The sequence below is a fragment of the Neolamprologus brichardi genome, chromosome 1 (assembly GCF_056152115.1).
Source record: "Neolamprologus brichardi isolate AB-2024 chromosome 1, ASM5615211v1, whole genome shotgun sequence".
Taxonomy (NCBI): Eukaryota; Metazoa; Chordata; class Actinopteri; order Cichliformes; family Cichlidae; genus Neolamprologus; species Neolamprologus brichardi.
In genome coordinates, this window is record NC_142104.1 from 37491141 (window position 1) to 37507866 (window position 16726).

Genomic DNA, 16726 nt, shown 5'->3' on the forward strand with positions numbered 1-16726 from the left:
AACACATGCGGCAAACATGAACAGCTATGCTCCTCAGAGACCCTCGTGTCAGTGTGGGAATGGTTTAATACTACCATGCAGAGAGCTACAAAAAGTTTGGCATTGCACACCAGGGACAGGTTGGCAGCAATACCTGCACAGCCCACAAATCTTGTGTTACTGCTAATTCCTCCAGGCTGATGAGAGTCCAAACACTAATATCAAAAATCTGTGTGATTTGCTTTAATTTTAGATGGCGGGACATGTGACTTGTTAGAACATACTGAGAAAGACAATGCTAGTATTAAGACCCTCAGTCTCTTAGATGAAATGTAATATTATTATTTATTTAAATTATTAAAATCGGGGGTGGAGGTGGGGGGGCTGGGATCATACCATTATGCAAAAGATTTAAGGGGGGCAGATGTTCCGAAGACAACAAGTGTAGTGGTACAAGCCAAGTACACAGAGAGACGGCGAGCTGGATTTAAATGCAAGCGTGTTGGGAAAAAGTGAAGAAAGGAGCTGAAATGTAAAATGAGCAGCATCTGGCTGCATTTCAATGATAGTGGAGACTGTCTGAAGTGATATCCACTTTTATATTCAGCCATTTTCCATGGTGGAGGATAAAAGGTTTCAAACATATCCAGGCCTTAAACCTCATATGTGTTCTCCTAGGTTACAGTTCAGTATTGAATATTACACAAAATAAACTATATACAAAGTGTCTTTGAATATCTGCATGTAGCACAGAGCCATGGCTCAGTGTCTAAATGAGTCTCATAGGCCAGAATGTGCTTGAAGTTATTTATAACTCTTAACTTGTTTAAACTGCTGCTCACCACAAACAAGCACAAGCAGAAACTTTGGCCTTTTAACCGTTTTTTTCGTTTGTTTGTTTGTTTTCTTAGGTCTTACAGTTTTTCCTACTGATAAAATCTTCTCATATGGCCATTCATACTACACAAAATAATTAGGCATTAAAAATTTAAATGACAGAAAAGTTTCTGTTTTTCCACTTTCTACAGAAATTTCTGGTTTTTACGATTACAAAAAAACCTGAACCGTCTGGGCAATCAGCTGCAAGACTTTTTGCCGTAATCTTCCACATCTATTACTTACAGTTTAAGTCCAAAGATGCGAGCCTACAGATTTCTTTCCTTGTCACAGCAGCTTTTTCTTCATCATGTAGAAAAACAGTTAAATAAGTAACTTCTTTATACTGACAGAATGGGAAGTTTCACTGGTCTGGCCCACTTAAGGTCAAAGTGAGCTGTATGTTGCCCGCCATGTAAAATGAGTTTGGCACCCCTGACATAGACCATGTTAGGCAGGTGTTATTATTTAACACAGACAAACGTTAGCTGGAAAATGTACCTTTAATTATCAACAACATCTCTTAGGCAAGTCATTGCTTTCTTTACTGCCATTTTTTAAGTGTGCCTGTCTTTCTTGTATTTCCATCTGACTCTGATTAAAAAAAATAACATACACAAATATATATATATATATATATATATATATATATATATATATATATACATAATAACATAAATAATAATATGTAATGATATAATGTAATGTGTTTAACTAAATTAATCCTGTTGTGTTTTCTCCTTTTCCAACCATTTCAAGAATGATGTAACTGGTTGGTAAATTATTCTGTGATGTGAAGTGCTGCTTCACCGAGCTACCTTCTTCATAAAGGAGAAGTGGCACTCCATTCTTTGAGGACACACAATTTTTGTTTAAAAAGACTAATGTTTATTGAATTCAGAAAAATGACCTCAACTCCATTTACCATTTATGGAACATTTGCAAAGCCCAACACTTTCAGCAGTAGGGATGGGTATCGAAACCCGGTTCTTGTTGAGAACCGGTTCCCACTGTTTCAATCCCTTGGAATTGTTTGCAAACGATTCCCTTATCGATTCCAGTCGCCCCGAATGACATCACCACGTTGCAGAGCGTCATTTACCTGGCAGGAAACGCTCAAAAGTTTGGTTCTACTTTATGAGAACGGATGACAACAGGGCAACTTGCAATACTTGCAAAGTAGATATTTCATTTAAGGGAGGAAACACTATGAATATGCAAAAGCATTTGCTCACAAAACACGCGATGACCTTAAATGAATGTCGTGTTTTTAATTCCGTGAATCTCAACCCAGCAGCAGCGATAACGTTTGCACGTCCTCTCCCGTTAATGCGGCAGGTAAATAATCAACTAACAGTTCATATTATGTTAGTGCGATCTGCCTTATTACAAAACCTGCCATTACTGTGCATTTAGGTGACCATGATGAGAGAGACAGAGTCTGGCTCAGATGCTGGCAGTTCTCGCTGCAGTCTACCGGTAGCGTCTCCTTTCAAGCAGGATAGACGAATGTCACCGAGCAGTGACTCAGTTTGTGGTAAAAGGCTTGAACCCATTTACCACAACAGATGCCCCGAGTTTAGATAAGGGAATGTGTTTAATTGTAGGCAGGGACATTACTGGATATTCTTGTGTAATTGCTACAGAATAATTTATGTTATACTTTGTTATTGCTACAGAAGAATATTTATTTTATTATTTTACATTTACAATTTTTTTCCTGGGGACCCTGTGACACCTCATTGAAGAGGCTGTGGATCTCTTAAGATCTCACTGTTGGGTTTGTAAGGCCATGTTACTCCTAAATTTCTATCTTGTTCAAAGAGAAGATATAAAACAAAGTTCTAAGCTAATCGACCTTAGTGTTCTCCTTTTTTAAAAAGAATCGATAAAGAATCGAATCGTTAAACAGAATCGAAAATGGAATCGTGAAAATCGTATCAATACCCATCCCTATTCAGTATAAAAAAAGTCTTTGTAACATTGCCACATCACCCTAAGATAAAACTGATTATCATGTTTAATGTCTTTATCAAGTCCATCTAGCTCAAGTGTTGCAGTAATTTAACAGAACTGATTCTGTCATCTGGAATTAGAAAATGTATTTACTTATCTTCACTGACCTTCGGATCTAACTGTACATACTGTGTAATTGTTAATATGGAAATATGGGGAGCGATGGATGAGTAATATAGAGTATTTATCAGATGTTTAGTTAAGTATTATAGGAGTAGGCCGGTTGGAGAGTAAGTGGCCCACAGACTGGGCCACTTACTCTCTAAATGGGAAGCTGGTGCTTTACTTTCCCACATGAGCTGGTTGGACACCTTTGTGTTTCAACTGTCAGTAAAAACCTTACAAAACAAGAGGCATTACCAATGTTACTGATATGAAAACCACAGATTAAAAGAAAACTTTGGTACTAAAAAGTTAACTTTGGGAATCTAGTGGTCAAACTCTGAAGCAAGGTCAAACATTCTGCAATATCTGCCAAGAAACTTCAATAATTGACAGCTCAAGGCCCAGACTGTTCTTTATTCCACAGACATTCACAGATCTAATTAGCAAAAACTGCCTGCCCTTTTCCTTGTGATTAGCTGCACTTTATCCTCAACAGTCTGGCAGTGTTTGACTGCTGCTTGGCAAGATACAGAGAGTGCAGAAAATATCACCTCTTGCCCCCAAAAAGAGTGAGGATACATGTGGAAGTGTGAAGACTTTGTCACTGCAGAGGAACAGAAAAGAAACAGAGAGCCTGTCGCCCCTTTTGCTAGACAAGCTAGTGAGTAGAATGAAAATGTGCTCTAATTATCTGTTTAACTGCAAGGGCCAAAGCACAAAAAGGGTTTTGAATTTGAATACTTTTTCTTGCTCTTTCACAGCAACACAAAGCAGCAACAGCCAGACGACAAGCTGATCAACATCAGTGTAGAAAGTGATGATGAAAACCCACAAAAATCTAATTTTCAACAACAAATGTAAAGACAACAAAGACAGAACTGGATTTTAGGATTGCAATAAAAAAGAGGGGAGTCTGAGGATCACCACAAAAAGAATTAGTACTGTGAAGGAAATGTTGAGTTTGCAATAGTAGAAGTACATTGAGATGAAAAGTGTTTGCATGAGGCGTCACTCACCCTGCTGAGCCCCATGTGGTAGTTACTCTTCTCCAGCTCCAAAGACTCCAGTAACTCCTCCACTGCCTGGAAACGAGCAGAACGAACACTCAATAGATAAACAACCCAATCGCGCTGTGTCCGGGCCTTACCTATGTCTGGTCATGTGACCTGGCTCCTAAAAATGATGCAAGTTACGTGCCATAGCAACAAACACCGATCCACTCTGGAATCAGCTAACACAAGCACACACATACCTCGATGTCCCTAAAAGGAAACAGACTACAAGGTTTGAAAAGTGATGCTACACACTACATTTGGTAAACGTGTCATTAAATGTACAGTGGGGGAAATAATTGTTTGATCCCCTGCTGAATTGGAAAGTTTGCCTATAAAGAAATGATCAGTTTCTAACTTTTATGGTGGTTTTTATTTCAGGGGAAAAACACAGAACAGCAACCTAAAGTCCAGACAAAAGGAATTACAGTTAAGATACAAACTGATTGGACCACTTCACATGAACTCACTAAATCTTTTAGGTTTCTTGGCTGCCACTCAGCAACTTAAAGCCTGCTTCAGCTCCATCCACAGATTTTTTATATAACTGAGGTCTGGAAACTGAGTAGGGCAGTGCATGACCTTAATGTGCTTCTTTGTCAACTCTCTTATTGTCTTTGCAGTATGTGTTTGATCACTGTCAAAAAACGGCTGAGTTGATGCCATAGAGTTCAATTTTGCTTTCACGTTTTTCCCCCAAGCGTTCGCTGAATCATCTACATGTTCACTGTTAAACTGTATATGTACCTTCTTGAGCAGGGGGACCTTGTTGGCGTTGCAAGATTTCAATCCATTACAGCATGGTGCGTTACCAACAAGGTTCTTGGTCACCGTGTTCCCAGCTGCCTTCAGATCATTAACAAGCTCCAAGCTTTGGACTGATCTACCACCTTTCTCATGATCATCCCCACCCCACGAGATACGATAATCATCCGTCCTCTATCTGGAAAGATGTCCATTTTAGATTTCTTCCATTTACAAATAAAATAGTTGTAATTCTGTATTGCTGCATTAAAATAAAACTGCAATAAAAATTAGATACTGTTCTTGTTTTTCTCCTCTGTTTTTTTGGTAAGGCAACAGCGAGGGCTCATCATCAAGTAACTGTTTCCCCCACTGTAAGAGCCTTTGAGGGAATCTATACTGAGAACTCTTGGAAAAACTACCTTTATTTCACGCACATATCTGTTTTGTGAAATTCCTGAACAATTGCAAGACAAGATTAATGTAATTACAGGACTTTTGCAGTAATTAAGGAAGAATTTGAGCATTCCTCTTAAAGAAGGGTTTTATGTCCTCGGTATTTTTGCGATTTCTTCACTGAACACCTCAGTAACTCTTCTTTTCAACCATTCTGTTGTTAATTTACTCATCAGACTTAAACTTCAGATCTCAGATCATCATGATTATGTTTTGGAGTTGATGAATTAAAATTTGTTCAAAAACCAAAAATGCTCAAATTTAGTCTCAGAACATTTTCCCTGACGTGAAGTGGAACTACACACAGTGGTCTTTTGGAAACGTAGGCTTTTCAATTGCATACGTTCCCTTTATTGCAACTAGGGATGGGTACCGGTATCCGGTGCCATCATGGCACCAGTTCTGACATAAACGGTAGTAACCAGACCGAAAAGCAGCGCACATTTCGGTGTTTTTTTTTTTCCTGAGCTGTGATACACTTTAGATTCTAGCCAATCGTTTTACGTTTCCGAGGATAGTAGGCGGGCCCAGATACGTACGTTCTTTTAGAGCAGAGTTACAGATTAAAAATGCCCAAGGCGAAGCGGTCAAAAGTCTGGCTGTACTTCACAGCAAAAGATGCAAACTCAGCAGCTGCAACAAGTGCTTTAAGCTGATACTGTGATACTGTCAAAGGAGGTAACACCTCAAATCTGATGAAACACCTGGCGACGCATAGCGTTTTTTTTTTTTAAAGCCGAGAAATGCGCCGTATTTGATAGCTTGCTGCGAGACCTCACACCGAGCACATCTACTGCGGGTGTGGTGCCTGTTATCGGACCCGGAGTTAGCAACATCTCCCAAAAACCCGAAGAGGAGAGTCCTGGCCCCTAGCCCTGCCAGTGTAGCAGAAATGATGAGGATGATGATGCAGCAGCAGCCGTTCTTCTCTGCGTGAGTAGCTTAATGTTGTTCGTGTGTAATTTACGTTGAGTAGGCTAACCATGTTATTACATTAATGCATGTAAGATGAACTAGCAAACACCGTCGTAGTTACATGCGGCTGTCTTCTTGTTTGATGGCAGATGCTCCCTTCACCCTGGCCAAAAAGGCTAAAATGACCAAAGAAAAAGTGGAAAACAGCTAAACATGAGAGGTTTTTCGACAAAGTTTGTGTTTTTTCCATTGATTAAGCACTGCTTCCAGCCAAGAGTGATACCATATATGCCCCATAGCTGCAGAAAAGGCTAACATTGTTATCTTTTTACAAAAAAAGAGCTGAACATGAGAGGTTTTTGGACCAATTTTGTGTTCTCCATTCTTTAAGCACCGGTTTGAGCACCGTTTAAGCACCGGCACCGTTTCAAAAGTACCGGTTTGGCACCGGTATCGGATAAAACCTAAACGATACCCATCCCTAATTGCAACAGTCTTGAATTTGATTTGAAGTGTTGTATAAAAAAGTACAAAAATTAGCAAATTCCTAGTTTATTTAGATTCTGTGTGTAAGCGTGACTTTGAACAATCACATTGCATTTTATAATGCAGGAAAACTTAATTTCAACCTACAAAATTAAGCTGCCATAAAAAAACAATATTGTTATTAATATTGTAGCTTCAGTTTTCAGCTTTTTTGGAAGCATCCTTTTTTTTGGCTGCCTCTTGTGTTTCACAAGAAGCTGACAGACAGATATATCTATCAGGCAGGTATGAAACTGGGATCTGATTGTAAAAGATGTTTCATACCAGGCATTCTAGACCATGGAACCTCTCAAAGGAGGAAAATATAGTAACAAACGTTAGAGAGAATTAAGCTTCTCAGGGATGATGCATTAAATTTCTCCCCTGCTGTTTGCCTGTTTGGTCTGAGAAGCTCTTGGCAGGCGTACCATATGGACACTGACAACATGGCTACATCATGCTGTCTTAAGAGGAGCAGACAGTACTGGGCTATAGCAGGAGAAAAATGGGGGCTTTTGTTTGGCAGAGACAAACCGTCCGACAGACTCGGCAAACCAAACCCTCTCTCTTGCTTTCTCCCTCTGTGAAAAAAAAATATTTTGTATTATCGTCCAATTAAATCTGGCTAAAGTAATCTCTATCTCACACCAACACCTTCCATCCATCTTCCTCGCCTCCTTTGTTTTTGACCACTGTACATTTCAAATAAAGAGATCTGCGTAGCATTAGTACTCTTTGAGTGGGATATCCTCTCTAAGCTCATCTTCAAGAAACTTTGAGCCTCCTCACTGCCAGTGTAGTATAGAGCAGTATAGAAAGGAGCACGAGATTTTACACATCTGTGTGTCTGATGTCCTTGTTTAAGTTTTTTACAAAAGAAAACAAAATGCTGATTCTTAGAAAACAGATTCTGCACCTTTTGAGACAAGACATGAGGTACAGAGGATCTTAATGTAGATATGTTTTCTCACAGCATCGTCGCAAGACTAATCACACCTTAGTGCAAAAATGCTATATACTAGGGAAGACATTAATCATATGCCCAGGGATGTTCCTAAACTGTTCTGCCACCTATACAAAAGATATTGAAAGATAACGAGACACAAAAGACACAAGGGGATGGATGGGAAGACAGAGAGAAGAGGAAACAAAGAACTGTTCCCACCATCAGTAATTATTCAGTACAGTGGCTGAATGCTGCCATCCCCCACAATTATAATTAATTACACACAAGAGCCATGACAGCGGTAAGAGAAGAGGAAGAATAAAGGGATTGTGTTCAAGACTCAAGTGTGGAGGGCAAAGAGGGAAACATCGCATGTCCAGACCTCATCCTCTCTACACTGTACCTGATTTTGTGGTGTGAAAAAAAGACAAACGATATCCCCATGAGTAAGTATTTCACTTACAGGCAAAAGACTTACAAGAACACAAATGATCGATCTAAAAGTAACATTTCCTGTTATTTATCCCACATTTACACCACATCACTTTAACAGTGGATTTCAGCTACTTTTAAATAACCTTACATCTCCCACAATCCTGAGCAAATGTTACAAAACAATTTCAACTTGTGAATGAATTATTCTCATTAAAACAAGGCAAATGATTACATTGTATCTTAATATACGAACAGCTAAGGAGGTTGACAAGAGAGCACTTTTCGTTATATCAGCAGTCACAGTCCTGCTAACTCTGCACTCACCCTCTTCTCATCTGTGACAATGTAGTGGCGGCCATACTTCTTGGTTAGATGAGGTGCCAGAACATCAAAGCGCCTTCGAAACTCAGAGAAAACCATGTGGTCAGGATAACCTAGAGGCAGAACAGAGAAGAGAGCACACAAACTCAGAACACCAAAGTTAAAGTAGCATCTGTAGCTGGTGGAAAGGCTAGCAGTTTATCAACAGCCAACAGACAGACAAAAGTATGAATGTCTATGGGACAGTCTTACATTAGGGCACTTTAACCCCTAACCCCAGATCAAATTAAACTGAAACACGGTTCTGTCATCAGCATAACAGTGACTGGAAAGAGTGTTGAAATTACATATAACACTGCCAAGTAGTTACCTTGCCTGTGGATGCGCAGAGCATCTAGCAGCTTGGATCCTCGGAGCTGAGCTCTCAGGAGGCTCACGTCCAGAGTCATGAGACCTGAGTCAGGGCTCTCTCCATGAGCCATACGGTAATCACCTCCTCCTACTGCCTCTACTTTGGGCAGTAGGCAATGGACGAAGTGAACCTTAGAACGACGCACCATGTCAATCAGAGCATCCTAAAAATAAAGAGATTATATCAGACATCAGTTTCCAGTTCTAAGACTTCATGCAACAACAAGCTATAAAAATAGTAGAGAGTTAAGCGTCACTGCCTTAACAAGTATTACAAAAGCAACAGAAGGGGGGGCTGTTGTCCTACTGGGAGACTTCAATGTTCATGTAGGCAACGACAGCGAGACCTGGAGGGGAGTGATTGTGAGGAACGGCCTCCCGGATCTGAACCAGAGCCGTGTTTTGTTGTTGGAAGTCTGTGCAAACCACAGTTTGTCCATAATGAACACCATGTCTCCACCAGGGAGACCGTGGCTCAGGGGGTTGGGAAGCGTATCTGTAACCGGAAGGTCACCAGTTCGATCCCCGGGCTCTCTGTCCTGGTCGTTGTGTCCTTGGGCAAGACACTTTACCCTACTGGTGTTGGCCAGAGGGGCCGATGGTGCGATATGGCAGTCTGCCCCAGGGCAGCTGTGGCTACAACTGTAGCTTGTCTCCACCAGTGTGTGAATGAATAATGGCATTGTAAAGCGCTTTGGGTGCCTTGAAAAGTGCTATATAAATCCAATCCATTATTATGTTCAAACATAAGAGTGTCCATAAGTGCACTTGGCATCAGTACACCCTAGGTCAGAGATCGAGGATCGATTTTGTAATTGTTTCACCAGAGATGCGGCCATATGTTTTGGACAATTGGCTAAAAAGAGGGGCTGAGCTGTCAACTAATCACCAGGTGGTGAGTTGGATCAGGTGGTGGGAACCGCATGACCTTAATGTGCATATATAGTGAGGGTGCGCTGGGAACGCCTGGCAGAGGCTCCGGTCCGCAAGATCTTCAATGCACACCTATGGCAGAGGGAGACTAGGGACTTTGGGTCCGAATGGACCATGTTCAGCAGCTCCATTGCCAAAGCTGCTGCACTGAGCTGCAGCCACAAGGTGGTTGGTGCTTGTTGTGTTTTCGTACCTTTTAACCACACTCTCATCCACTTACCACTTGGAGTTTCACTTGGATGCACAGACTCTTCTTCTTGACAGCAGCCACACCTGTAGTGAAGGTTTTCCTCATACTAGTGGCTCGCCGCAGGGCGAGCTGGGAGCTGCCCTCCAGACCGGCGATGGAGCCCGACAACACGGTGGCTCCACTGGCCCGGCCCATGAACAGCGCGCTGATGTTCTTCCTGCAGTGGCAGAAAGATGATAGGGTTTGTACAAATCATCATCACTAACATCCAAGAAGTCACAAGACAATATAAAGAAATCAATCTGATAGCATTAGTGCCAAATTATACTGTTTTGCGAGCCATATGTTGACAGGCTCCTTGCTGCACTCTTTGGTTCACTCTGTTGCCTCATGGTGTCAAACACTCACCTTATGACTGCTAAAGGTCTGAAGTTGCTAAGTTAGATATTGTCCCTGCAATAACTAGCTTTAGCTTGACTATACTTAAGTAGAGTGTGTATTCCCTTTTGCAAGACAGTAAGGCAAATGTTCCCAAGACATTATAGACAAAGAGCCATTGATTTCATAACCTACAGTACAAAATATATTGATGGTATTCATGGTTGAACTGTGAATTGTAGCAGAAAGATCATACTGGAAACATTTGATTAAACTCTACATGATAGATGTATTCTTCCCCTTGTCAAGCATATTATGTTTTTTTGAGTCACTGAAACCATAAAATTTACAGACAGACTGAAATGAGTGCATATGAACTAAAGACAAGAGAACACAGAGCCCCCAAAGAGGTGGAAAGGCAGGCCTGACATGTCAGAAACTGAGATAAATCCAGGCAATGCAAGAATAAATTGGGCATTTTTTTCACAAGTTCACATGCAGTGTACTGTAATGTACATTTATATGTTCTCTATATCAGACAAATGTAATTCTATTAGTACAGAACATAGTTTTATTTTCTTCTTACGTAACCAGTTAATTCAAATCCACTACTAGCAACTCCATCAGGGCATGTGCAGCTTAAAAAACAACAGCGGTGATGACCAATCACTTCATACATTGTTCTATTAAACTGGATGATGTTCATGTATAGACAGAGGCATCATACTTCTGGGAGTCCTGCAGCAGGGTTGCAGCATTCTGGGCAGCAGGGTTGTGCTTGGCATGGTTCAACCAGCCTTGGGTGTTATACTCCACCCAATTGGTCCCATGGCTGTGGCCCAGCAGGAAGAGGTGGGGCTTCTCGCCTCGCAGAAGTAGATTAGCTCCTGCAACAGAATGGAAATATTCTGCCATGCTGTATCAGTGTTGTCTATTTGTTTCTCCAGAAAGCCTCGACTGATTGCGTTAAGGGACAGCTACGTGTTTGAGTGTTCACCTTTGTTTTCTCCCTGTGCAGAGCCATAGTAGCTGAAGAGTCTCTCCAGCATGGTTTCCTCTGAACCTCCTGGATGTACAGCCTCCTCCTCCATGAGCCACAGAAGGCCTCGAGCTTCATCTGTCCTGGCTAGAGTACGAACCTGTGATGAACAAAGGCAGGCGAAAATGTCTTTTTTATTTGGACAGATCAAGAGAGATGTTTGTGTTTTGCTTTCTTTTTTCAAAAACAAAATAAAAAAAAGTAAAAACATTTTTTATTTTTGCTCTCAAGATTAAAGGTTGCTTTGGAGCTGTGGAGTTGTCTGTCAGCACCATCATCTGATGTCACTATATAAACATGGAGGCCTTCGGCAGCTTGGATTGGACCAATTTCTGTTACTCCTTCAAACCTCAGAGACAGTGAATTTCCACATGGCAAATCTCCACCTACAGTAAGCTGCTGTTGCTCTAGAGAAATTTGTCAGCATTTTTCATAAAGACTCAATCAAGTGCATTGTCCCAAACCTTCAAAGCTGAACACTACAGTAACATCAATTATTTATTTACCATTGTTGACTGATTTAAACTAAAGTGCAAGGATTGGCCCTTTCATTTAATTTTCTACTTTTAAGAAGATTTCCTCCCATCTTTTAAAAATTGTCAGTCACACAAATCAGACTTGAGTGAACTTTCCACCTGTGCACTGAAAATCATACAGCTCATATATTTAAGTAAGAAGCAAGCAAATAAAACTAATTCTGTACAAATGCAGAATAAACCTTCCACGAGCATTTCTGAATGCCTGTCACTCTACTAGAAATCTAGAAATCAATGTTCAATTAATGCTAGTAAATTAGCACCCAAAATCTAGCAATATCAAAAGAAAACAGTGCAGCACAAAAGCTTGAGTGATTACTTGGATATAGGCTTTCATAACCTTAACAGCTGATTATAAAACTACTACTTGTCAGTACAAAGTTTAAATCCTGCACTGTTTTGTTAAATTGTTGCATTTGTGGACTTAGCAGAGATGAGACTTTCTATATAAAAATATGAAACCTGTGCAGACAGGCCGCTTTTAATGAAAACACAAAGTTAGCTGACTCTTAAAGGCTTTCCAAATCAAAGAAGAAGCTTATTGTGCTGCTGAAAACAAATTATCTGCTAAAGTGTCATTCGAATCACTTACCGAGATTAAAAAGAAGAGTTTGCTGTAATTTGAACAGAGATCACAAGCTAGATGCAAATGCACCACCTGTATTGTTTAATCAAAATTGAGTCACAGTGCGTTTCCATGTCTACTGTTCTTCTGGGTGTCATTAGTCATGCAGCTATAAACTAAAGCTAAAGGTATTGACTCATATTTGTGTAACACGATGCGGTGCTACCTCAAAAAGATCAACAACATTATTTTAATTCCTCTTCAGATAAATTTAAATAATTTGTTGGTCACTACTTGACATCACACACAAACACAGACACACAATTATTATGATCCCATTCAAAAGGACAGTGGCAGTGTGGTGCAGTTCCATTGATGGCCTGGTGGAGCACAAGCTGTGTGTTCAAGCTCACCAAAAGTCTTCTGTAGTTGCTTAAAATCCTTCAAGCTGGTTATGATTAGGAAAAAAGGTACCAGATTATGCATATATGCATCTTGCTGCATATGAGGGCTGTTAGCCACACAGTGGTGAGAATGCCTTTGCAGACCCATGACCATTGCCAAAACGCCTACTATGGACATGTGGGAGCCTGAAACGTGCCACAGAGCAATGGAAGCTGGAACAAAAAAGGCACCAGAGGCAGAGGAGCTTGGTGTTTATGTTGGTGTAATATCTGTAGTGGCCCCTTTCAACAGGATACTGCACCTTTCCTCACTGCTCTGATTGTTCAGGATTGGAAACAAGATAAAAGTTTGATCTACAGAGGCCTTGTGACGCTAACACCTTCAGTCTACAGATTCCGTGCCTTGAAAGACCAGGGCAGCTTGACAGAGTGATTTTGACACAAAAGTGCTTGTGGTTGAGCACTGCATTATCTGAGGATGTGTGTACATAATGTGTAGGTCCATCATAAAGAGGATCAGTTGCAGAAACCTCTTTAAATCTTTAGTGATTGTAGGTCAGAACATTCACAGTCAATCTAGTCCTAAGAGTTCATTTGAATTCAGTTGAACCATTAGAAACTGACCTCAGATTCACACATGCCAGCAAAAAGGAATTTTGTGTCGTCTTTGCTGCTGAAGCACCACACTCACTTTGACGCTGACACCTGTTCCCTTAATGTTCCAGGTACGGGTTGCCTGGGTAACCATCTAATTTATTTACTGCCTAGTCATATGTCAAACAACAGGATCCTGCTCTCGCACTGATAACTGCGTCAACCACTTGCCTGGAGAAACGTATCTCCAGTGGTTATTTTGTTATTTTGCCTGTAGTTACAGAATGTCATTTACGTTGTGTGGCCTCTGGTTGCTGTGAACTGCTTCCAATATGGATGCAGCTTAAAGCATTTCAGCTAATATTTGGGGGATTTGATTGTCTCTAGGTGTCTTGAAAACTAGAACGACCAACAGTTTGGCGTGAAAAACAACGTTGCTGATGGTATCAAATGTCAGTTACTATGGTTAACAGACATTTGCTACTCTTACAAAATTACAGGTTAGTTGTTCTACTCTCATGCGATTCCACTTCAAATAAAAATACACACCATTATATAAAACATCTAATACATTCAACACAATCCAACACAAAAGAAAGCTGGAATCTAGTACTTGCATCAACTCCATCAAGACTGCAGGATCATCTACACAGACCAAATGCTGCAGATACTTGTACTGCTAACAACACAGACTTTTAGTGAAAAGGGAACCAACGAGTGGAGAGAAAAGGAGACTCTTTCAAGCTTCAGAGAGGAAACACATCACAAATTTGATTCTAATCAATAGTGCTGATCTCAGACAAAATCCTAAAGGAAATGGAAGAAACAGCAAGAAAATATGGAACCAACCATCACAACAAGTTGACAAGCATTTAGGCTAAGCATGCTTTTATGTTACATCTAATTTAAGTCTCAAGAAGAGTAGAGGGGGAGCTTTCTGTTCCAGATCTCAGGTCCTCTGGCTTCAGCACATGTTGATGCCTGCTTTGCTAGATTGGCCATGGACCTAAAACTATTTGATTTGCCAGCAGTGATGAAAAGAGCTATTTGCTGGCTCAGTGGTACTCTGTGGTGCTCATTTGGCTACAGCTTCATTTGCATTAATGTCTCCCTGAATAATGACTGAAATTCAGGCCCAGATAAACTGCCCTTGAATCTGGACCTAAATACCTCAATGCTCCACTGAACATAAACACAACTTTAATCTGTGCTGTTAACACAGCATATTTCTCACAACTGATTCCAGGTGAAAGCAAAGCAGAGTGTAGTGAGGGTTGCTTACCAGAGCTTGGGTTGAGGCTTGATCAATAACTGCTACAGACAGTGAGGTGTTGGACTCTATGTCATCTAAAGCAAGTTCTATGTTTTCCTAGATGCAGGAGGGGACAGAAACTCAGGTTAGTAACCTACAAGACATATACCAGCAGAAGATGAGCTCATAAAAAATAAAAAACAGAAAATCAAGTGTAGCTGTTCATCTCAATCTTGAAATCAGCAGTTACTAAAGCTATAGATTGGGTTGAGTACATAAAAAGTTTTGGAAACATTTCTTAAACTGGACATTTGATTGTTGGGGGTTTTCTCTGCATTATTGTAGGGTCTTTGCTCTGTGCAAGCTTACCTGGAGGAAACCCACACAAGCACAGGGCGAGGGTGTAAACTACACATAGAAATGCTTTGACTGACACCACCAATTTCTCAACATTTGAGTTTTTGTGTATTTATTCAAGTTTTGAAGCTCAATTACTCGTAGAAACCCCAGATCTTGATGTGAACCACTTGCATCTGAACTACAGAAGAAGTAGAAATTTTCTAAGCCCCAAGTATCCTGTGGATTATCAGGAGTACTGAGGTTAAATTCTTTACTGCTGTGAAGCACCAATGAACTGATCTCCAGTGCATCTAAAATCCTAAAAATTTAAATTAGTTGAGAATACGGATGCACCGATACCGATACCGGTATCGGGTATCGGCCTCGATACCACATTTTCTAAAGTACTCGTACTCGTTAAAAGTCCCCCGATACCGGGAACCGATACCACGGTCTGAGACCTGTCTATGTTTGAGCGGCATGTAAGGGGTTAATCACAGGCCCCGAGTGCCCGCATCCCAGGCCCCGAGTGCCCGCCCCCAGGCCCCGGCTGCAGCTCAGAGCTGAGAGAAGGGCAGGCGAGACAAGTGAGCCGTGTGGAACTATTTCAAAGTGAACGAAGACGCGAAAACAAAGGCGGACTGCAAATTGTGCTTAGCGAAATTGTCCAGAGGAGGCTCAAAAGTTAGCGCATTTAACACAAGCAATTTAATCAAGCACCAAAATCCCAACACGACAACGAGTACAAAGAGTTTACCCACGCTTATTTACCCACGCTTATTAGGGACAGCTCAACCAGCCAATAAAGAGACTGCAGCAGGACGTACAGACGCGCTGGAACAACACGTATTACATGCTCCAGTCCCTCATTGAGCAAAAGCGAGTGCTGGGCGTGTCCGAGCACGAACTCCCTGACTATCTCACCGCTCACCAATGGGCTCTTATGGAGACGACTGTTGCCATCCTCGTCCCCTTTGAGGAACTAACTAAAAAAGTGAGCAGCTACGACGCACTAGCCTCTGATGTCATCCCAGCTGTGACTGTGCTAGTGAGTCTTCTAACAGAGAAACAGACGAACAAATTTAAAATTAAATTTTGTTTTTTATAATTATTTATTCTGTAATATGTTGCATACAACATGCTTTTCATTTTAAATAAATGTTCTTAATTCCAAACTAGTCCCTTGTTGTTGTTTTTTGTTAAATTATAGGACTAAAGCTGTTACCTGCAAACTTAAATCATGTTTTTATTAAGTACTCGGTATCGGTATCGGCGAGTACTGAAATGCAAGTACTTGTACTCGTACTCGTTTTCAAAAAAGTGGTATCAGTGCATCCCTAGTTGAGAATTATCAGCACAGGCAGACACCAGAAAAAATATACATCTGTGTTTGACTACATGTAATTATTATTAAGTCGTCCTTAAAATCAGTGCATGAAATATGTATATGTTCTGTCCCTGCCAAGTGTTAAGCTCTGTTATTCCAGCTGCACCTCCTTGTATCTCTCCAATTCCTTGACAAAGGTCCGTTCATGAAACAGAGTCTGTAGCCTCTCCTGGGTGTAGTTGTGGCAGAGTTCTTCAAAAGTGGCTCCTCTCTGCTGATGAGCCAGCCGAGGGTTCTGGAAACCCGGAGTGTCAACGATCAGCAGAGAACACAGAGAGTGCTGACTAGACTTCAGGGCCCTGAGGGACACAGATACATCAGCAGGCTT

At 40.9% G+C, this 16726-nt stretch overlaps 1 protein-coding gene across 7 annotated transcripts in view; it reads right to left on the reverse strand.

The window, feature by feature from the left end:
• Positions 1-16726, reverse strand: part of myo18ab (myosin XVIIIA b) — a 123670-nt gene that overhangs the window by 54648 nt on the left and 52296 nt on the right. For all 7 annotated transcript variants that reach the window (XM_087841628.1, XM_087841612.1, XM_087841610.1 and 4 more), the window contains 8 exons: positions 16505-16697; positions 14703-14789; positions 11280-11421; positions 11010-11169; positions 9935-10121; positions 8741-8945; positions 8374-8483; positions 3993-4058 (listed from right to left, as the gene is read on the reverse strand). In XM_087841628.1, the coding sequence (XP_087697754.1) occupies positions 3993-4058; positions 8374-8483; positions 8741-8945; positions 9935-10121; positions 11010-11169; positions 11280-11421; positions 14703-14789; positions 16505-16697 (1150 nt within the window). The remainder of the gene's footprint in view (positions 1-3992; positions 4059-8373; positions 8484-8740; positions 8946-9934; positions 10122-11009; positions 11170-11279; positions 11422-14702; positions 14790-16504; positions 16698-16726) is intronic.